The 23,274-nt window shown below is 34.9% G+C and overlaps 1 protein-coding gene across 2 annotated transcripts; it reads right to left on the bottom strand.

Moving 5' to 3' along the window:
* Positions 1-975: 975 nt before the first annotated feature.
* LOC148829492 (sodium-coupled neutral amino acid symporter 1-like) lies at positions 976-23,177 on the bottom strand. Of its 2 annotated transcripts, none has more exons than XM_088923972.1 (16): positions 22,946-23,177; positions 22,141-22,257; positions 20,865-20,967; positions 20,232-20,347; positions 16,385-16,458; positions 14,352-14,444; positions 11,836-11,917; positions 10,726-10,808; positions 9,277-9,335; positions 9,056-9,169; positions 8,434-8,513; positions 7,555-7,655; positions 7,243-7,361; positions 5,989-6,130; positions 5,803-5,894; positions 976-5,193 (listed from the first exon to the last, which is right to left on the bottom strand). In XM_088923972.1, exons 2-16 carry the CDS (start codon positions 22,254-22,256, stop codon positions 5,086-5,088), a joined length of 1,482 nt encoding a protein of 493 aa, XP_088780098.1. In that variant the 5' UTR covers position 22,257; positions 22,946-23,177; the 3' UTR covers positions 976-5,085. The 2 variants fall into 2 exon arrangements, with proteins under 2 accessions (XP_088780098.1, XP_088780097.1); XM_088923971.1 differs by having other exon boundaries at positions 22,141-22,295; positions 22,946-23,025.
* Between the last annotated feature and the right edge of the window lie 97 nt (positions 23,178-23,274).

Raw genomic sequence — 23,274 nt, 5'->3', positions numbered from 1 at the left:
AAGGAATATACAGAGGTGGAGTCAATGTTAAAAAGTAAAAATAGAGAAAGAAAAACATAATCCCCTCCAACCCTCAACAAAACTTCAATGCAGACTCCACCTGGGCTCAAGAATGGAATCACTAGATTTTAAACAAACAAAAAAACAGCTCTGCCCTAAATATTACATGCCCTACCCAAAATCCTCCTAGCTTTCACCTTCGAAGAAGAGTGGTCCACTCTAAACCGCTTTAAGACTGTTCCACGTCTTACCAACCTCTATAGGTGGGGAATCAGTGCAACTCCTCTTTGTTCCTGTGGAATGGAGCAAACTATGCAGCACATCCTGCAGGACTGTCCAATCCACAGACTCAGTGAAGGACTACTCACCCTCATCACTGCCAGACCAGAAGCTTTCACTTGGCTCAGAAGGACTTGGCATTTTCTAAATAAATAAAACCTGTCACTCAATGGTTGTCATGGATATCAATCTGACAGGGGATCTGGACCACCTGGAGACTATTTACGACCAAGATATTTAAACCGATTTCACAGAATTTGACAGTGTTTCATCTCCAGGTCCTTTGACTCTTCTGTTCCTGTGCTTTGTTTGGAATCCTTAGTTCTGCTTGTGTTTACAACCTTGTTCCCGGATCATCCCTTGGCTCTTCCTCATTCTTACTCGGCTCGGATTCTTCCTGTATATCATTACCTTGTCTTCCTGGCCTTGGACTGTGTTTAGTTTCTCTTTCACCAACTTTGATCCCTGCCTGTTACTGCACCATGTCTGCTTGCATGCTTGCTCGGCCACTGTCTGCATGCTGCCTGTAGTTTCCCTAAGAGCTATGATGCATAAATACTATTACATATCACTGCATACTTTTATTTTTAACATTAATATAAGCAACACTTCTTGCTGTACAGGAGGTGGTGAAAAACATCTGGTGCTGGTGAAAATACACATTTAGCCTTGCCAAGTAAAAAAAACCAAAACAAATTATGTAGAAAAAGTTTATTTAAATCAAGTATTTACAAAGGGTACAGACATCACATACATTTTCATCCAGGATTTAACAAAATAGTCTTTGGCAGTATTAAAAGATGTTGGATTAAATTCAGACAACTTTGTGCAAGAAATACAACAAGTACAAACCACTACCTAGATGTATTACTCACTAATGTTAATAGGTGTTAATACCACAAGTAATCATTAGTCTATTATCATAAAAAAAATGTTCTCTGCTTGTTCCCCAAAAATGGGTGTTCGGTCTATACATTTCCCTTATGTTAATAACCCATTTGTGTACATTTGTTATGAAAAAACAAGTGAATTGCAATTTTATATCTGGATTCCAACCAGTTCATGGTTGGAACTGACAAGTGATTGATGGTTAAATGTCGATTTGCATCAAATACATTAATTAGGGTTGCTACAGTAGCTATAAAAGACTAGTGCAGGAATTCATATTAAGTTGCACACTCATTTAGCAGACATGATTATGCAATATTTTTAAGTCTTGTTACATACTTAAAAAGTACAGTGTGCAGAGGGGTTTGTGACAAAGGAATTCAAGCAGGCTTTACACAAAACAGGATATAATGAACCAGGTAGGTGATCTACCAAATATAAAAATATAAATTATACTTAAAATATAATTCGTTTATAACTCTAAAATATATGATCTGTAATTTTTATAGTTTTCAACATTGCCATTTTACTGGGTGTTTTGAACCAAATAATTGAATGAAATTATTTTGTTTGCAGAGTTCATAGTGGGGATTAGACCTCTCTGCAGGCAAGGCCATGTTACACACATTTACATATTGTCTTGCATAATCCCTGTAGCAATACTTTGCCTGTGAAACTGAAATTTATATGCAGTAAATAATCCTCAATTTCTTGGAATAAAATAATGAACCAAATTCATTCTCTGTAAGTCAGTAATGAGCAGTAATTCACAAGCACTCCCACCATTTATTTCTTGCTTTCTGAAAATCTTATAAAATCTGTAATATCCATCCACTTTCTAACCACTTCATTCAATTCAGTGTTACGGGGAGGTGAAGTCTATCCTGGCCAGCAAAGGGAGCAAGACAGGATACACCCTGGGCAGGACTCCATCAGAACCTAACGTGGGCAGACACACAGACACCCACACACTCACACCACAGCCAGTTTTCCCAGAATCCAATTAACCTACCAGTATGTTTTTGTACTACGAGAGGAAATCAGAGCATCTGGCAAAAATGGGGAGACTTCACGCAAATAGCACACCAGGTTCCGAACTGCACCTTGGACCCAGTGCTGCAAGGCAGCAATAACCACGGCCCCACCACGCAACTCCAAATTCTATATTAAGTTCTAATTATTCTCCCAGGCAAAATGGATCATCTGAACAAGCAGCATCATTAAAATTCTGCTAGTTTACCAGTGTCACGACACTTGTGAAATGTTAAATTTCTTGTCTGTGCATGAACAAACGAGTTCAGTGCATTGTACCCAGAAAAAAAAAAAACCATCTACCCTACATACAAAGAATATGAAAAGGAAAACAGACAATGATAATCAGTTCCAAAACAAATAATCAATAATGTAAAACAGTGTCAAATGTACTGCACTTCATATAACAGTGAAATTGTACATGAAATCCCATAATAGTTTCCCACTAGTTTGTAAAACTCATTGAATTCACACTTGAAAAATCAGTATCAGTACATTGGAGAGTACACAAACACACAATTAAAAAAAAATATATACAAAAAAAAACATTCAGAAGCAAAATCAGGAATCATGGTTGAAGCATTTAATCCACCATATTAAGAGTTCTGTAAACAGAAATTCTCTGAACTCAAACACTTGTTCTAAGAAAGGTAATCAATCACACGCTGGTTTCATTAAAATGTACCTCTCAAGTGTTTGGTATACATAAGGATATTTTAAGATCCTGAATAACTGAAATTCCTAAGTTATTAGGTGGAACTGTAAAAATAAATCTTAACCAATTACTTCAAATGCACACAACATGTCCCAGTTCAGTAGGTCTTTCATTAAGAAGAGGTAGATCCATCCCTAAAAAAAATACAGCTAAACAAAACTGGGGGTGAATTTAGTCCTGCAGCTTGGACCTCAGCAGACCAGAACAGACATGCATCACTCTGCTAAAGCATTTCAAGTTGACAGCATGAACATCACTTTGAGGTTATTATAAATTTGGATCTCTATTTCTGTAGGAGTACTTTAGATTTATTAAGCTGAAAGAACATAATGCATGTAATTTTCTTCCACCAGTATGCCTCTTTGTAAGGCACTACTGAGAATTAGCTACCACTATGCAAATACCAACTATAATCCTGGCAGATACATTAGGTTATTAGAACAAATTTAATTTAGGAGAATGTCATTTTGCCTATTCAGCTGATCAGGTTTTTAATATTCAGTATGTTAAATACTTAGTTGATTGAGTACAGTATATTGATAACTGAAGAAAACTATCAAGATTTACTTTGGTTAAGATGTTCATTAAAGCTAAAACAATATGAAATGTATTATCATATTCTAGTAGCAAATTTTTATACACTTTTCATTATCATTTCTTTATAAATTCCAGTAGTACAAAGTATGAATTTGCACTTATAAATGTATAAAAATGTAGGTACACAAAATGTTACCTTTGGAAATTAGGAACCAGTGAACTTACTTGAAGTTTAAAGTACTGTATACAAAAAAATTAAAATGACATTGTACTTCCTTGTATAAGAGTGTGAACACATTTATTCTGTTAACTACGCTAGAAAGTGAAGTAACAGGGAGGAGGTAAACTAATAGACCTAAATAAATTAAAACTATATCTGCCCAACTCTTAACAAACAGCAGTACATTAGAAATAAATTCTGTACTACAGAAAACCTCAGAGACAATACTGAAGTCTTGTCTGAGTAAACATAAAAAAACAAAACATTTTCCTGAGCAGCCTCACAAAAAGTAACTGTTTCATCAATAAAAAATGATTATTAAAGCATGCATCAGTATTAATGGTCTAGCATCGTTTATTCTTAACTCTTGACTCCAAGCTGACATCTTCTGGCTTCATTAAAGCCATTTACATAGTCATAAACAAAATTTACTTAACATTCTTCTTACCTTTAAGTACAGTATGTAATTCAGTACTAAATAATTCAATGCTTGCAATGGCTCCATGAAAATTTAAGTTGCAGTTTATACAGTATGGCAGATACATTATTTGGCATGGTCTGCATGCCAATGAGCAATATTATCAACCTAACCAAGTTATTAAAACTGCAGAACATTCTATAACTGCTTTTAGACAAACATAAGGAAAATGTGGACTAACATTGCTATTGGTTGTTTTTGGGACAGCTAAGGAAGACATTAAATTCCTACGTCCATCAATGAAGCACAAAAGCTAAACTCACAGCTGAGTCTAAAACGGTATTGCAGCACCTTCAAAAACTATTTTTCATTTTTACGCCAGGTCATGATTGAGTTATATCCCTGCAACAGATATGATTGATACCCAAGTTATGACACACCACAATTATTTATGCACAAGCAAAGCATTTCTGCATGTGACAGTTACATTTAAAATGAAAAACAAGAGATCTTCAACACACCTGAATTCAGTTTTTAATTACTGTCTGAATTAGATGATGGTCCGCAATTGTCTTTTTCACTGCTTTGCCAAGTGCAATGCTGAATATTTTGAGAAAATTAAAGTAGGGACCACTGAACCTCTTCCCTTACAATGTCTTTTTTATTGGTATGAGTTGGATTCTAATATGATCTGTCTGCCTCTAAACGTAGTCAGTACATATACAGTACTCAGGGTGATCAAGGATGATGCCGAGATCTTAGATTTTTATACAGGTTCAGCATCACAGATATGCGATATCCATATATCCCAGCTGTGCTATTGACAGTTTCCATTTCAGGATGTCTGCTAAGGATGGCTGAGTTTTTCCAAAGGTGCTTTAATGTGTCATAGGGAAGCACTTTGTAAGATTTTCAAGTTTAGTCTATTCATACAGTACATTCTTTCTGGAAATGTTGAAATGTTAAAAAGTCATCTTTTTCATCTGCCAGCTGGAATCAGTGATGGGTGTTGTTTTTATTCTGTATTGAGTGAATCCAGTCTATAATCACCAAAGGCAGGATGAGAAGAACACAGAACACTCCACCAATTAGGAACGCAAAGGGCTGAAAAAAAAGATATGCTGATTATAGGCACAAATTAAAGTGAAATCCATGTCATCTGGTGTCACTGAATTTTACTGGTGCAGACAGTTACAACATTAAGAGATCACCTTCAATTGACATTGACATGTCTAAATAGCTCTACAGTAGTTAGAAAATTAAAATGTTTTCAATGAGGTTTTATATTGTTTGTGAACTATACCTTGAATGTTGCTGCTACATTTTTAGCATATTGAGCTACTGCTCTGAAATAATGTATAATTTTAAAGTGTACTTCACAAAATAAATATTGTATTGTTATGCTAGCAATTATTACTAAACTCTACAAGTTTTTTCAAGGTAAAAAAAACAGCTTCTGGACAGTGATTTAACTCACCAATTTTTCAAATATTACATTTATAATCCTAAACTTTCAAAAACACATAACACTGCACTGCATCTTTTTATGAACTGGTCAGGATAGTGCAGCTGTGTTTAGAGTTAAGATTTAGAGGTTTCCAACACATCAGTAAATTTTTTGTATGTAAATATTGCTTTTAAATAAAATACAAATAAAAAGTAGTCTCTTTAAATGTTTAACCAATTTAATACCAATTGACATGCACAACATACCTTAATCTTCTTTTTGATAGGTACTGATTGATGAAGTTTCAAGTAGATTGAAGCTGGAAGAATGAAAATCAACATGTTGGCAGATGTTGCACCTGGAATTTCCAAAGACATACATGTTATTAGTTTTTCTGAATCAAAGAATTTGTTGTAAAATACAAGGACAATGCTGAAAATGAAATGGTATACCTATAATTGCAAAAATGTCCGTTATTGAAGGTATAAAAATGACTAGCAGCACACAGAACACCAAAAGAACCAATGTTACTCCGATGTGCCAGCTCCACTTAAATTGCTTTTGTTTAACTATCATCAACATAGAAGACCGCACCTGGAAGAAAAAAAAAAATATAAACAAGAAAGTCAACTGATTCCACTTATCGGCCACCAGAAGAAATGTCCAATATTTGTGTCATTTAATGAAGTTCATCTGTTTGTATTTTCATCCTAGCAGTAGAACAGAATAAAGAATTTTGTACAACTGTCAAACGAATACTTGTATGGTAGAGGTTGGCATGATCCCAGTTTCAAGGTTTGTTGATGAATACAATATTTACCAAAGCTATTCCTTGCGATGGCTGTGCACAGCTTTTATTCATTTCTGTAATTCATCCATTTAATTTACTCATTACAATTCTATATTATATAATTCACTAACCTTTCCCTAAATTTCACAGTGTGACAGGGCTGTTATACAGCCAGGATTAGGAAGATATAATTATCTTTCATTTAGATAATTTGCATTCAATGGAACCTCTGACAATGACTTCAGTAGCCACTCGGGAAAGAATGAGACATACACGCTCACTACGCCCACCAGCAGTACACCACAGGACCTGAGAGCTGTACTGATAACACTGCAGCTGCTGGAAAGTCACAAGGATCTTGACTGCTGAAGAGGCAAGAGAAACCTGGCCGGCTAACACTTATACTACCCTTGTGGCACTTGTCAGCTGTCAGCTGCCCCTTGGGAAATTTCGGCTAGTGATGAGATATCTACTGACGTGAAGCAAGGACCTTTTATCTGTTGGAGCTCCCTTGGGGTTTTTCCAACAGAAGCAGTATAAAGTCTAAGCTGTTTTGATATTACTCTTCTGACATTAAAATGTATAGCTTTAACAGGTATGCTGAGCAAACCTGAAGTGGCTATGCATGTTAAAATATTTGTCAAATTTCAAAATCACTGGTTCTGAAGAGGCTTTTGAATTTCTGTTGATAAATGGGTCAAGCCGCCATCTTTGCTGATGCAGGTGACGCTCTACTTGAAACGTAAAATGTCTAGTTCACAAGATCCAATCAATCCAAGTTGACAGGCGTTTTCACTAAGAGCAAATTAAAATGGGAATACTAATAACTTACACATCATAAATTTTCTATAAAAAAGCTAACTTAAAAAAAACAACTATCGTGGTACAGTAGAAGTAGCTGTACATATATACTTACGACAAAGAAAAGAACCGGTATTGTCAGCACAACTGCAGTGATTACTGCCAGTCGCACAACAAGAATGATGGTGTCGCCCTCACTGGAGTATGTGTGAAGCAGCTCCTCATGCACAGAGCCTGTATTGATACAACAGTGACCTTTAGCATGTTTCTCATGTTTAAAGAAAAAAAGAACACTGATTCATTTGCTGTGATATTGTAGTCTCAAATTTAAAACCCCTTACTGTAAAGTGATCTAAAAGATTGGTGGGATTGCATAATTCAGTATTCATTAACCGGAAAATCACAATGAAAGCTTACCATCACTTACCATAAAATGTAAAGTAGCCAAAAACAGCCGTTAGCAGGTACATCAGCAGCATGGCAAGAAATGAGATTATGGATACTTTTTCCATTTTCTTGATAGAGCGCCTACAAGTGAAAACAGTTTTTTATACAACTATTTTTTAACAGTATTTTTTTAAACAATCAGTATTTTTATACAACAAACTTACAGTTTAACGAATAGATATGCTCTGGACATTTAAGATACTACATTCCTAGTGCTTTATGAATTCTAAAAATTTCATTTGGGATGATTTCTGAATATGAAAGAATTTGCGCTACAGCACAGTAAAATGGCTATTATATCGAGCCAGAGGGCTTCACTGAATTGGTTGTTTTCTATCATTTTGTGAACGGAAACACCTGGATTAAACCCTCGTGAAAATGGATGTAAAAAACACTATGTCACCCTATTTCTGATACAATATGAACTAAATCTGAATTGTCCACAGGAGCTAGAGTGCGGCAAAGGGTACCAGAGATGTAAATATCTTTGATGTTTGTGCTGAAAGCCATTTTGCAGTGCTCCAGTAAATACTTGTTCATTTTCATATTTTAAAACTCATCCAAAAGGAAGTTTTAGCATGTGAAGAAGTATAAAATAATGTACCCTTTCTATTGACATTTATTAAATGAAACTTTTAGTTTTGGTGGTATAGGAAAAGCTAAATTACTACAGAGAGCAAATTATACTGTAAATAAGCAATGTCATCAGGTGTATTTCCATGCATTTAAAGCAATATTTAAGAGAGCATTATGCAAATACATTGCAAGGCAGCGTCTCATGTTACAATACACAAATATTATACCGATTATATGATTACATGACTTGAGTTAACCAGCTGTAATTTAGAGGACTGCTTACTCTTTAAGCTCACTGTAGATTGGAAGGACGGATGGGTGACACACAAAGGCAAATAAAATGGTGGGTACTGCATAGACGGACTGAAAAAAAATACAGTTTATAACAGTAGGTAGTGTGAACTATTTAAATACGTACTTTCATTAAGTCTTCTGTCATTGTGCATTTTTTAACTTTTGCCTTTAGAAACGAAAACAGATCTCAACTCCCATTTACTGTCTGCAAGCTTTATACTGTATAAACAATTCTAAGTTATGTCTTCATTTAAAAAAAAAAAGTGTTTTACTAAATCATAAGCAATTCATCTCCTGAACTTAATCTAAGTTTATATCCTTAGCTTTTGTTCACATTAACAACAAAAAAGTTATAACTAATCTACAAAAATGAATTCTAAGCCTCTAAAAGGCTTTTCTCTAAAAGGTATAAAATTGATAGTATTCAGTTACGTTACATCAGTCACTGTAATACAATACATCTTTCAACTCAGCACTTATAAAAAATTAGAGGTGTATCTGTGGACTATGAAAATATATTACATATACAAAACAACCACTAAAACGCTCCACAGATAGTCCACATGTACATTAACCAACTTAAATTTCCAGCACACTCTTAAATACCCTACCTTGTTGTTAAATGTGAAATACTCTGCTGTGCAGTGGTCAGTTTCTAAGTAGCTCTCATTTGTTACATTTTGTTTCTCAGTAGTGCAGGGGAGAGTAAATTTTTTGCTGATAACCTAAAAAGTAATTCAGAACATTAGTGCCTTTTAAGAAGAAAAATGCACGTTATATAATTATTATATACATAATTATATACATAGATTGAATACTGGCTTACACTCACCACAATTAGAAAGAACACCATACATGTTAAGGAGAAGCCACTGGTGTATCCAAGATACCCTGCATAAAAGAAAAGTCACTTTAGTTGGAAAATAAACAGTAGCTTTTATGTGTACAATATTGGTTACCATGTCACAGGAAGGATATTGGTGCTCAGGAAATATCCTGAGAAGAGCAACCAGATACGTTCCTAGGTTTAAAGGAATGTCCTACATGGACAGGTTAGACTGTTTAAGACCTTTTTAGTCTCAGACAGAGAAGACAACAAGGGTGCCCGATCCTTATATTTAAAATCACCAAAGGCAGCAATAAAGACAACCCCGTGAACTACTTTAGTATCAACAATGAACCATAGGTCACGAGAGTTAAACCGTTTACTCTTACTTAATATTATTGTCCACAAAGTGAACCATCTCATTAGAAGAACAGTGAAAAAACACCAACAACCACAAAACAGTAATCTCAGTCATACAGATCTGAGTTCATCCCAAAGACATGGTTTAAACATTTTTTTATATCGGCCCAATTTGAAATTTCCAGCCTTTTCAGCTGCAGTTCCTGGACTATTGGGAAGAAACCGATAAATGTAGACATATTGGAATACCAATGTCTATCCTTTAAGATGGCCTGAAAAGGGACCTACCTATCCTAAAGATGTTGCTATTTTCTCTAAAGATGTTAAGTCCTTAGCCAAGCTAATCCCAACCCATTCCCAGCAGTACTCTGCCAATTGCATACAGCCAGTGTGGTATCCCAGAACCCCTGAAATCCCAGAAGGTTGATTAGTGAGATGCCACAGGCTTGAACCACCTGTTGATTCTACATGTTTTTGTCTGATCGGTGAGACAGAAACAGTACTCGTATGCTAATGAGAGACCAATGATGGAGATTCACTACAAAGTGAATCTTAATGATAATGAGCCCAGGAGATCTTTTGGGAAGCTAGGAGCACAACAGATCTAAAATAAAATGGAGACAACCAGAAATAAAACCGTATGCATAATTACTGAGGTTTGCACAGAAGATAGGCATTCCTTACTACAGAAACTAACTACAAGAAAATTCATTCAAACATAAAAAATACAACTGAACGTGTCCTGAACGTTTCTTTGGAGCGACTGTGCTCTTGGAATTTGAAATTTTGCTTAATTTTGTTTATTAGAAGTACCAGAATGAGATCTTAAATCTATTTTAATAAAACACCAAATGTTTAAAAAGTCCATAATATTTTACCATTTACTTTGGCATTATTTTACATTGAGTATTTCAAATAATACGCACATACTGCATTTATTGATATACTCGGATAATCATAAATTTGTCTAATTTTACAATTTTCCAATGATTCTGTGTACATATAAAAGAAGCAAAGAGAACAATATTACAAATGTTACGGATGCCAATACTCTCTGCACCAAATGCCAATACTCTTTTTAAACACGATACTCACCCAGAGACTTTAAAAGGCAGAGTGGAAGGATAATACCAATGGTCACAATAATAACCAGGTAATTCCCATTTAAATACCACACACTAGAGGGAAAAGAAACAACAATTTAATGCTAAAATACAGGACATTTTTAGGAATTCCAAATAAGCACATAAGAGTTACTGCTACATTTTAGGACATGCAGCTATTATATTTTATAATAAAACTGTTAAATAACTCAAATAATTCATCCATTCATTTTCTAAAGTCTTTATCAAATACAGTCATGGGGGAGCTGGAGCCTATCCTGGGAACCAATGGGCGCAAGCCAGGACAATGCGCCAGTTCATTACAGAGCAGAGACAGACACTCTCACCAGGGCCAGTTTTCCCAGAAGTCAATTAACCAGTAGGTTTTTGGATTGTGGGAGGAAACCAGAGCACCCCGAGAAAACCCACACGAACACAGGGAAACAAAACTCCATGCAGATAGCAGCCCAGGAACTGAACCCAGGCCCTCAGTGCACAGAGGCAACAATGCTAACCACTGCACCACTGTGCCTCCCTTTAAATGATTCAAACATTTTAAAATGTCAGGATTCAACAATGCATTCCTTTGGTTTACAGGGTGTTTTTTAAATTTTCTTACTCTCTTATTTCTCACCAGCGTGCCCCAGAATTTGAAACTGACTAAATTTACCACAGACCCACACCTGAGCAACAGCAACCAGCTTTATTTAAAAAGTTTTTGTGTTTGCTTTGTTATTATGCCAGTCAGCTCAGATTTCTCTTAAGATTATATGACCTGTGTTCTGTTCTATATTTATTGACTGTACTATTATTACTGCTGCACTACACTGTACATATAATACTGTATTTGTGTCACAACCATTTATTTTATTACTTCCTACACAATCCTGTACTAAATTTTGTGACGTACTAAACTTTGTAAGGTATTAGAATTTAAATACTATGTACATTTGTATTATGTTTTATCTTACTGCTTGTAAGTACTTGTAAATCATCTTTGAAAAGTGTCACCTTCACCATAAACAATTATAGAAAATGCAAAAACCATTTAAATAAACTACTCCAGTATTCTGAAGGAACACTGAGCTCTTAGTCTACTTACTCAGGATCTTCCTTCAATCCAGCCAGGGTGGCGATGACCTTTGGTAATTCATTTTTCACAATAAACATGTATGACAGAGTAGCTGTACAAAAAAAAACATCTTAGTTAAAAAACAAGCAATTGTGGGACATGACATTCTGATACACACAAAAACTAAATGATATTATCCAAAAAGACCATAAAAAGTCACACTTTGAGTCTGAGGTAGCAATTAAATAGTAACTAAACAAAACTGCTTTATTGATATGAGTGTTACAGACCAAATCTCCGATAGCTACAATGATGCTTAACACTAATTAGATCTGCACATTGCAAGAAGGAGATCATGTTAAAGGACTTCAGTTTTACCTACGGAGTGGACAGCCTTTTGTTATTGGTAAGTTTAAGTAGGAAAGGTTTTTCCAAGGCAATTCAAGGCTGTCAATCTGATGAGAAGTAATGCACTTTTGTAACGGTAAGCTTATAACATGAGAAGCTGCCAAGGTTTTCCAGGACAGAGCATGAGGAAAGGTGGAGGTCAGGTTAGACACATAGAGAAAAATTTTCAGCATGCAAAGCAACCATATGTTACTGCCCTCCACGAATCACACCTTTTATATTTAGACTGCTGTGCGGTGAAACAGAACACTGTCAAAGGCAACTGGAGAAAGAGGGCAACTCTGCCTGGTACCCCTGTGAAGTAAAATAATTTTAGAGTGTGCTTGGTAATGTGAACTGAGGCAAGAGGAAAGGCATAAAATTACACATAAGTTCCATAAGATAGAGTCAGGGCCAAAACCAAAGCTGTTAACTGCATTAAAATGATCATGCCACTCAGTGCGGTCAAAAGCTTTCACCACATCAACTGAGACATATCTCTGTGCAAGATCTGAAGTTGACAAACAGTAAAGTAAAAATGCACTACACTTTCGGTTCTCACCTCCTCATGAGATAAAAACATGAAGCAGTTTAGTTAAATCAACATCAATGGATATTTATGTAAAAAGAATGTCCTATATGTCTTAAAAGCTGACTATTGAATGTGGCGATTACACAATTCAGCCTTCATATGAATCAAATTTTAAAAGTGTAATTTATGCACTAAATATGTTATCCCTGAGTCCACTGAGTTATGCCTCTTTTTTCCTCTTTCCTCATTATTGGCAATGTATATACGAGAACATTGCTTTTTTATTTTAAATATATATTTTATAATTATGACTTATTAAATAATTTAAAACAATTATCTCAGAATATTTTGGATGATCCCTCTATTCTTTTATAATGCCTGATAAAGAAGCATTTAATTCAAAAGTTCACATTTTGAAACTTGTATCTAAGCCTTCATAGGGTAACTCAACTATTAGAAGACATTGTACAAGAATTTGTCTCTACAGAATTCTTTATCTACATTCAACAAGTATATCATAAACAACCCTTTCTTCTATTTATAGATCTTACAGTTTGCTCAAGTTGGACAGCTTCAAAGAAATGCATTTAAGTCATATCGATAAATCTTTGTGTGAGCTTTTTTGGCTTTACCAAAATTTTTTTATAAGTAAATAATTTAGAATTATTTAATAATTTAAAATTGTTAGTCACGTAGCAACAATTTACTTGTCTTTTTCCCACATCATTTGTGATCAACAGGTTGACCAAACCCAAATTTAAGGTGGAGTACAGGCATGATTTGAATTAGTTTGCTTACTTGGTTTGTTTAGGAGAACAACTTGTCCGAAAGAATGAGGCTATCGAAACCACCTAAAGAAGCGAGGCACCATAATGAGGATGCATTCTTATATATGAATTCTTCACTTACGAAGTCGGAAAACAGAATACGAAGAGGGACAAAGGTAGCAGTTTGAAAGCATAAAGTGGATATGAACAGTCCAATGCAAGCTTGAGCACCAGTTCCAAGTCAACCCATGAGTTGGAGGATTCAGAATGATTTGCACTGAAGAACAGCTTTTTAAGTGAGGATAGAGAAAAGGTTAGTGGAATAACTTCTGAATGATGGTGTCAGCACTCCATCGTTCCCAGAGTCCTCTGGGAATGCCCTCCCTCTAGATCACTCTTTCGGTGGTCCCTGCCTGGCCCAGGTTTTCACTTTCTTCCTTCTGACCCCATGTTTTCAGCATCAGGCCTCCAACCCACCTGCCTACATGATGATGGTCACTAGATATGAACTCCAGGGAGTGCATCAGGGCTACCCTAAACCACCCATTGTGGAAGTGTCTCAATGAACCCACTTCCTGGGACTCCCCGATATAGAAACTGTGTTAAGAACTGGGGAGTACACACCAGGAATTCCAACCTCACCCAAGCACTTTGTTTCCTTGTTTAAGAGAAAGGGGTGCATTATAGTTTACAAACTCCATGCCACTGTTTTTCAGATTTCACTAGGTTCTCTTTACAGGTTCCAGAAAGCAATTAGTATTCTTCTGGTAAGCAGAAAAGGTCCAAAAACCTGCGATATACAGGATCTTTTACCAGGGTTGATTTTCACATAGAATTAATAAAACAGGCTGAATACTTACCTCCAATGTTTTGAAGACATGATGAACCAAACACTGCAAGCTTTCCAGGCATTCCAAATGCTTTATGACCCAAGTCTTCATAAACCATACATTCTTAATAAAAGTGGAAAAAGTGGATCAAAGATCTTGTATGCACTTGAATATATTCACAAAGAGGACTCTGCTGATTTATAGAACTTTAAAAATACAGATGGACAAAACAGATTTCTTGTTAAACCACATGTCTTGGTTCCACTTTTGAAACCTTTTTCTAACAAAACCACTTTTGTTGAAAATGTAATGGAATTTCAACAAGTATATCAAGTATTTTCAGATCTCCTGACACTCTAGAACTCGGGTTCTTAACCAAGGGGGTTGCACAGCAGGCAACAGAGACAGAATCAACAAAAGCTTAACACACACACTAGGGCGGTAAAGGGACACGTATGCAGCTTCAGGAATGGTTACATATCAAAGGACAATAACAGAGGTAAACAATTAACTATTATATATACCTGCACAGTTAAGACTATTTACATTAGCAGGGTGACTTAGTGGTCACTCTGTGAGCCCACAGACCATCCCCCGGCTACAACTCCCAGCCTGCTCTGCGGTGCGCCCAGTGAAGGCGCTGCATTAATTTCTATTGGGTGGGCCACGATTGCATTTATATTTGTAGCACTTTTTTCTTTTTGCACAAGGTAGTCGTGATTAGCCTAGCAATGGAGCTTTTTTTAATAGGTGGCACTGGAAGAGTGAGAGCTTAAGATAATGTAGAGAAACATGCAGCAGAAAACTCAGAACAGAAAAAAACAGACAATGAGAAAATACTACGAGTTTGAGAGGTGCACAACTCAAAGATTATTCCAAAAATTAAGCATAGGATGACTGGAGAGGCAGTCTTTTGCTGCTAAGCCCTCAAACTGTGGAATAGTATTCCTAAAAGTGTTAGAGAGGCTGGCTCTGTGGATATTTTTAAACTGCTGCTCAAAACTTATTTTTTTACTCTTGCTTTAACTCAATTTTTCTTATATGCTATTTGTATTGTTTGTGTAAGGGTCTTTTAATTTGTTATTGTTGCTTATTTTAAGTTGCTTAAAGTTTAACAATTTTTTGTAACAAGCACTTTGAGTTGCAAAAAATTGTATGAAAGGTACTACCTGTATTTTGGACCTTCAAAAAGAACCCCTGCTCTAGAAGATACTGTACTGTTATTATTTTTTGGGGACCATCTGAAAAGAGCTAGCATGTATTTTTTTACCAGTTTGAACTCCATCTTTAAAAAGTGCTACATTTACTACCGTGCTTACTTTTCTTTCTGAAAGTGTGTATGCTATCATCAGTGTAAACTGTGTTTGAAGATCAACCTATGGTTGAAAATGTATATTATTATATATTCCCAAGCTTCTGTGTTTACCATACAGCAGATCTCAAAAATTGATATTACAATATATTTATATAAATATATCACCAGTACTTAATTAAGAAGAGAGGACCAGGAATTAATTGTATTAATGTAAAATATCACTACTGGCAGCTTTACGAGATATGTTGGTCTAATCTAAGAGTCTACATGGATAATGGGCATAATAAAAAAAATACTTTGTTTACTAGTAGTGCTCCTTGATGTACTAGTGGAAGGCATTTTATATATTTCAGAACCTACAGATGCAAAATTAATTTTGAGATTTGGCAGTGTGGCATTATGAAGAAGTATAAGCATACAACAGCAGACAACTGTCATACAAGCACATGAATATATTCTGAACTGCAGTTTGTTTTGGTTCTTGTTTTGAAGTGTTTTCGCTTTACTACGTTTCTAATACTAAACTACAGGTTTATGTAAGCTAGTGGAGTTATGCGTCACTCCTGAGGTATTGCAATATCATATTTTCATTGGCTGTTTGTGTTATGCATTTTACAGAAGATGCCAGACTTGTTTTAGACTTGTTTGGCTACTTTGCAGCTAATACGATTAACAAATGACATTGACTCACAAACCGGTAACAGTTAAGGCCTGCTCAAACACAATACAGACGTCACACATACTGTACCTGCTTTCTTGGAACATTCCAGCAGCAGTCTAATGGAGTAAAGTGACAAGACTGCAACTGACAGTAAAAGAATCCTGCAAAAAAGCATAAAAATGTTTTAGATTAAATCAATAACACAGTTAACATAAGAGGTTGCAAATCATTTGCAAACAAACCATCCAGTCTTTCATCCTCATAAAATGCAACTGTCATGTTTATTGAATATAAAACGTGGCCCCATAAATACCACTGTCATTTTTTCTATTGCTAGCCATGTAGACCTGTAAAGCACATTTTTGGTGACAAAAAAGCAAAACATCAGGCTGAAATTCAAGTCTGGATTAAATCAAAACTTCAGTCCTTCTCCAACTGCAAATCAATCAATGACTTGACCAGAGTCATTTTCCTGTACACTCTTCCCTGCCACCACCAAACAACAGGTTTATAATAATTGATTGACGGGTGGTTTAAAATTTGATCACCAATGTACTCCCAAATTTATATATATATTAAACTACAATGTTCACTCATATTTGAATCAGAAAAGGTTAAACTTCAAAGCCAGACATTTCAGTAATGCTTATTACAGATGCTTTTATGATTTGTGTCATAGTGTATTTTGTCTTATAAAGTATGCTGTAAAATATTTGCTAAAAACACTCCTTAAAAATCATTTGACATGCAGATCAGTGCTCCTGATATTGCTTTTCAAACATGTCGATCTAGTGGTGGGCAAAAACATCTGTTTACTTTCTAAGCACTATAAATCATTACCAAATGAAACTTAATTCCTTTCTCCTTTCCAGTTAATAATGCCATAAGGCAGGGCAGAAAAACATGATGCACACAAAATGTACCAGGGAATTTTTCTTGTATTAGCAATTAAAAAATTTTTATGTTAAAATCATTTGAGACTTAAATAATGGAAGGAACACAAAGTTCACTTCATTTAACATAATTATTTGTCTTGCATTTATCGTTAATATCTTGCATAACCAGACAGGTGTAATGCACTGTTCGCAGTGTTCTTAGACTGCACTTCCCTCCTTTTTGTGTTTCACACTTGGTTTGTTCTTCAGCAGTATCTTGTTTCGTTTCTATTCAGTTACCGATACGTTATACTGACTGCGGAAAAAATTAACTAAACAAAAGCTCATCTGTATAATCTTTAGAATATAGGAAATAAAAATAACTCAATATTAACAGAGCATCAGCTATATTTTCATAAAGTATTAACTAAGTTATTCTCAATTATCAGCTACTTAATCTAAACAGAAAAAACAAAGAACTGTGGAGGATTCATGTAACAGGAAATGCAAGAAATAAGCCTTTAAGCAGCTCTTCTACATACATGATATGCAATTGCTCACAAAACAGTCGACATACAGTATAAACAATTTGCTAGTAAATTAATTTGGTCATATAATTAAAGTAACGGGTATGGTTTTACAGCCCTCTGCTTCCCCACAAATACTATTCAACATTATTTTTAAAATGAGGCTGATGATTTTATTTTTCATACTGCAAATACTGCACTACAGGAAACTGGTGCTGTCAGAACACAATTTATTTTTGCATGCAATAAATAACCAGTTAAGTAACAGCGGTTCTAATCTTTTCTCATTAATGAGATATTTTTTGAGGGGGTAAAAGTGCAACAGGCTTATGTACTGTACTATATATGTAACTAATACTATGTCTATGTAATACTGCAATAATACTAATAATCTGAAGATTATATTACCAGAATTTGGTTTTATACTTGTCATACTATGGGCATGTTCTGCAAAACTGCACATTGCAGTTACCAATTTCATTTTCATTTCACATTTTACTTAAACATTCTGTAACAAACTGACCGAAACAAAGCAATTTAATCTAAAGTGATGTACTGCACAACTGTTAATCATTAACTTAAATACATTATTTTACAAAGAAGTGAGAAAGAATGGTGTAAATGTTAGCTAGCTTCTGATAAAAATCCAACAGTATCAAGTTCTGGGATCTATTGACAAAAAACGATGTTAAGTCAATCAGGAAGTGAAATCTAAACTAAATCAGTAAGAGAATGGCACAAAACAAACAGTAAGGAAATAACAAGAAAAACAGATGGTAGTATAAGCTTTCCCTTAAAGTCCCCTTTAAAAAACGGGTTTTAAGTATCTTTTGTACTGTAGGTCAGAGGCTACAATGAGCAGACTATAATATGAAAGTGTCATATTCAGTTTTATATACTTTGCTTAATCTAGACATGAATGCACAGGTTTTTTGTAGCTGGCTAACTGGTCATTCCTCGTCAATTCACTACTATCAGTCTTGAGGATGTACCGAGTGATATTGGGCCTGATGATGGGCATGGATAGAATAGATTTTAAGACTATGTGAATTACAGGGATTCAAAGATTGGGGTTTTAATTGATTGAATTAATGTTTGAAGTGGAGGAATAAGTAATGTGTATTCCAAATATGTTATGAAATGTACCAGGAACAACACTGGTAACCCGATACCTTGCAAACCTTTATAACTTCCGTGTTAATACACACCAGGTTTTCGAAGAACTACTCTGTTATGGGGATACTTGATTATGATCATTTTAAATGCAACTGATTAAAATGTCTTTAGGAAAAGTATAAACTTTGTCCTATTTGAAATGTTTCAATTTAATCTACATCCACATACATACTTTCAAGTAAAGATAAAGATTTTAAACGCATATAGAAAAATAAAAAACGTTTGTGACAATTTGCATTATTGTTTACTTACAGTACAGTTTCAAAAATATAAAATTAAGCTTTTTAACAGTTAGGTTGCAAACTGATTTGCTTTTCCATGTTTGGACAGGCTAGAACTTGTAGCAAAAATTTAATTTCTGTTATTGTATGATTCAGTGTTCTGCATCATTTGTGAATCTGTTTTATGTACCTTTATTTTCATCATATACAGTATAGGGCCTACTGTGCTTAATGTGAAAAGTGAGTCATCTATTAATGAGTAGACCAGTGACACAAATAATAGTGCGATTTCATAGTTAATTAAAGCATTGTGAATCTCTAAAGAGGAAGCAGATGGGCTCTAAAATAATCATGTACATTATCAGACACTTTTTTCATTGTTTTAAATAGCATGGATATTTTTCTCTTTTAGCTGTTCACATCCTTACAAGTTCTTGAACTTGTAAGTACAATCATTCTCAAGGCGTTCGCTTACAGTGACTGCAGAACATGTGTGCACCCAAGCTGCTGACTGCCTGTGTTTAACTGTAGCTGTTGGAGAAACAGCACCTAGAGGTGCTTCCATCTATTCAGAGGAGGGAACGTCTCCCCTGGTCTGAATGGAATATTGTGAAATGTGTTGCATTTTATATTGAAAAGCAAAGAAAAATGTGAGCAAAGAAAAAAAAATAGTATTATTTACTTAAACCTTGTATATTGTGCCAATATGAGACTTCAAACTCGTTCTCACTAAACAGTGCTGAAGACTGTCGTGTAGGTCCTGTCGAAATACATTGCACTTAAGTGAAACCTCAGTCCTCCTTTTCCTACACCTATCACTGGACGACTTTAACAAGACAGTAAGCTTTATATTCAGCAAACCACTTTTTCACAAACCAGTTCTAACTTTTTAAAACACTTGTAAAAAGCAATAGCTGTAAACTTCTTTTACATATGGATGTGAAACCTAGCAAGATTTCTTCAAAATAATTCAGGTGTTTACAAATTAGAGCTGTAGCTTAAATGCAATTATAAAAACACCTGAAAATAACTAAAATGTTTGGGAAAAAAACAGGAAAACTAAATTAAAATCATAAGTTTTATAGCAAATAGCAAATTATTTCTGAATTGAAGGATGAATGTATTTTATACATACAGAAACAGAAAGATTCCAGTCTTAGACAATGCATAGGAAAGGCCAAGGATTCCAGTGCCCATAATGGCATTGCTGAGGTTAAAAACAGACATTCCAAAAGAAGTTCTTCCAGAACCCTAGGGAAAAGGAAAAAATAATTCTCATTAAAAATTAAGAGAAAGGAGGTGGAGAATAAAGATGTGTATAATGACATGTATGTGATACATACTGCATAACGAACCAAGTTCCCCCTCTTACAATTTAGACTGTTTTTACTTAGAAAAATAAGGATATACACCATATAGGAGCAAAATAATAATTTGTATTTTAAAACTAGAGACCTAATTTTGACATCCTTCAAACATGTTTATCTTTTATCACCCCTGAAAAGTTTTATTTTTGGGGTGGGAGCAACTTGTGGGAGCTGTGAACTGAAAAACACCTTTTAAGTTATACATCTGTTATTTACTTCACATGAATCTAAAGGCAATGGGCACACAGTATTATTAAAAAGACACCATGAACTTTGCTGTCTGCTGAGATAAATATTAACATTTACAAATATAACAAAAATCCAAGAGAAGTGCATAGCAACAATATTTAATAACAGACTTAGTGATACACATTCATTATAACTTTTCGACTTTTACTTACATATTCTTCATACTTTTTATTCTTCAAATGCTCTTTTGTTAGCGATGTCTGGCTCTCAAAATCATCCTGCTCTTGTTCTATATCTAGATCCTGTTCTATATCCCTGAAAAATACAGAATATCGCAGTGGACCATTTTTAAGAAGTAGGAAACACTTAAGCCTTCACACCAATACTAATATTTTTCAGATTTTCTGTGGAAAGAGTATCTTCTACAACAAGCACAAAAAGAAATAAAAGGTCACATCCAATTAAGGAGATAATGTGGAAGAAACACTCTCATCATATTATGTACCAGTTCTGCAATGTACAATATATTTATGCAATATTTTCATTTGAGAAACATCAGGATACAATATGTGCAACATCTGGTTTCTTAAATGACATCACATGCCTTGCTGGGTAGTTTTGGTCACCATGTTACAAAAAGGACATTGCAGCTATTTGAATCAGTTCAAAATATGAACGACAAACTCAATATTTCTGCCCTTTAAAGAATGCCTTACAAAGACAGGAACCAAATATGATCAGTAATGAAGAGAGGAAACTATGATACAGGGGACTTGACCCCTGTATGTAAAAAGATGAGAGGTTTTGATAAAGTCAACTAGGGGACTTCAGGATTGACTGACATAAGGACCTGAAGACCCAAGTGAAAACTTAGGTGTGCAACACCAGTTTTCTTCTCCATTGAATCTACTTCCCTCCTCACTGCACACATGCAAATGAAAAACTTCAGTCTTTTGTTTATGAACAGAAACTGAGCTTAGCTCATTGGCAGATTGAGATCAGTGTCTAACTTAACGTTTACTGAGACAAAAATAAGCAAATGGTTTTATATAATAATATTGGTTATACATTTTCTCATGGATTTGGTAATTAAGTAAAAAAAGCACCAGTCAATGTTTAAATATTAATATCTTAAATAAGTAGACTGCTCTATGTTAGCATGCTTTGTATTATACTACAGGCACAATGTAATTTAATACCTTAAAAACGGTTTAGACCTTTAAATTAAACATTTGGTAGTGTGGCAATTTGACTTTACACCTTTCTGTGCAACTAGTGTTAAATTACTTTTATGGAGAACAGAAATCATCCCAACAAGGATTTGAAATAAAGGATACAGTAATGTTGTTGAAGGATGACCTCCTTTCGTTACCTTTCTTACTTCTGAACACTTTCAGAATTAGCAATCTGGTTTTGGGAGATTCCCACTCGGGGGAGGGCTTCGGAGGTTTTAAAACCAATAAAAAAAATTTTTTCGGTGCTGCTTACATTTCAAGCCCCGTTTTCTCGCTGTCGTTGAGGCAACCGTCTTCATTGCTGTCATTATCCTGAATGTCACGACATCTCTGGAGCACGGCCGAGTATTCAACTCCATCCCTTTTCATTCTGTAACTCCAGGTAACGAGAACAGGTCTTCAACAAGCCTTTTATAAAGAAAAAAAATCAAGTCGATCTGACTACAAAGTCTACTGAATGACTCTTTAGAATCAGGCAGTACCAGGTGAAAAGAATTACATTTGCCACTTTCTAATTAAAAAGGCTAAAAAACAAAAACAGATACAAGGAAGCTTGGGGAAAGTAAGCGATTTCCTAATTTCGATAGTTACAACAATATAACCAATATAATTTTATGAATATCTATTCAGTTATTTATATTTTATAAAGTTATTTATATTGGCTTATATTAGCGCATTGTTAATATTTTCACATTGCAGGTTTTCTTATTTTTGAATAAGATTTTAAACAATTCTTTGTTCAAAGCAGCACGTGGCGGGAAACCGTGCCCACACACAGAATTAATTCTGTTACAAATGCATCAAATAGGCACCATGTTAATTATGATTTAAATACAATATTACAAAAATACGAATTAAAGGTTTAATTTGTACTCTATCCATCCCACCCTTCCATTTAAGATAGACTTGTGGAGCGCACATGGGAATTGTCACACTATCAAGCACTCTCAACTCAAAATAAAGCAGCGTGGAAAATAATTCAATTTACACCAAAAAAAAAACATAGAAACAGTTGGTATTTAACACGTTTAATACTTTTGAAAAAATGTTTTACTTACGTTTCGGGAAATGAATCCTATACAGTATCTAGTCGAAAGGCGGTGGTGATGGGGAAAACCTGGTTTTAAACTCGAGTTAGAAGATAAAGGATGATACAGTCGTCATTTGTCGATTCAAACGAATATACGTGTATGTGTAGATAAACAAATAAATTTAAGCTGTTTCAGTACAAAAATAATTTGCTCATAAGTGTTAACCTCCTGTCCAGTTTCAAACCAGTGTGATGTATTCGCCAAAAGATGTTGCATCAGCCAATACGAAGTGAAACGAAACAGGGAGGAGTTCGATCCGGATATTGACTAGTGGGAGCAGATAAAAAATGAAAATT

This window comes from Atractosteus spatula, chromosome 8, assembly GCF_055471065.1.
Source record: "Atractosteus spatula isolate fAtrSpa1 chromosome 8, fAtrSpa1.hap1, whole genome shotgun sequence".
Classification (NCBI taxonomy): Eukaryota; Metazoa; Chordata; class Actinopteri; order Semionotiformes; family Lepisosteidae; genus Atractosteus; species Atractosteus spatula.
This window is presented reverse-complemented; position numbering and strand designations above follow the sequence as displayed.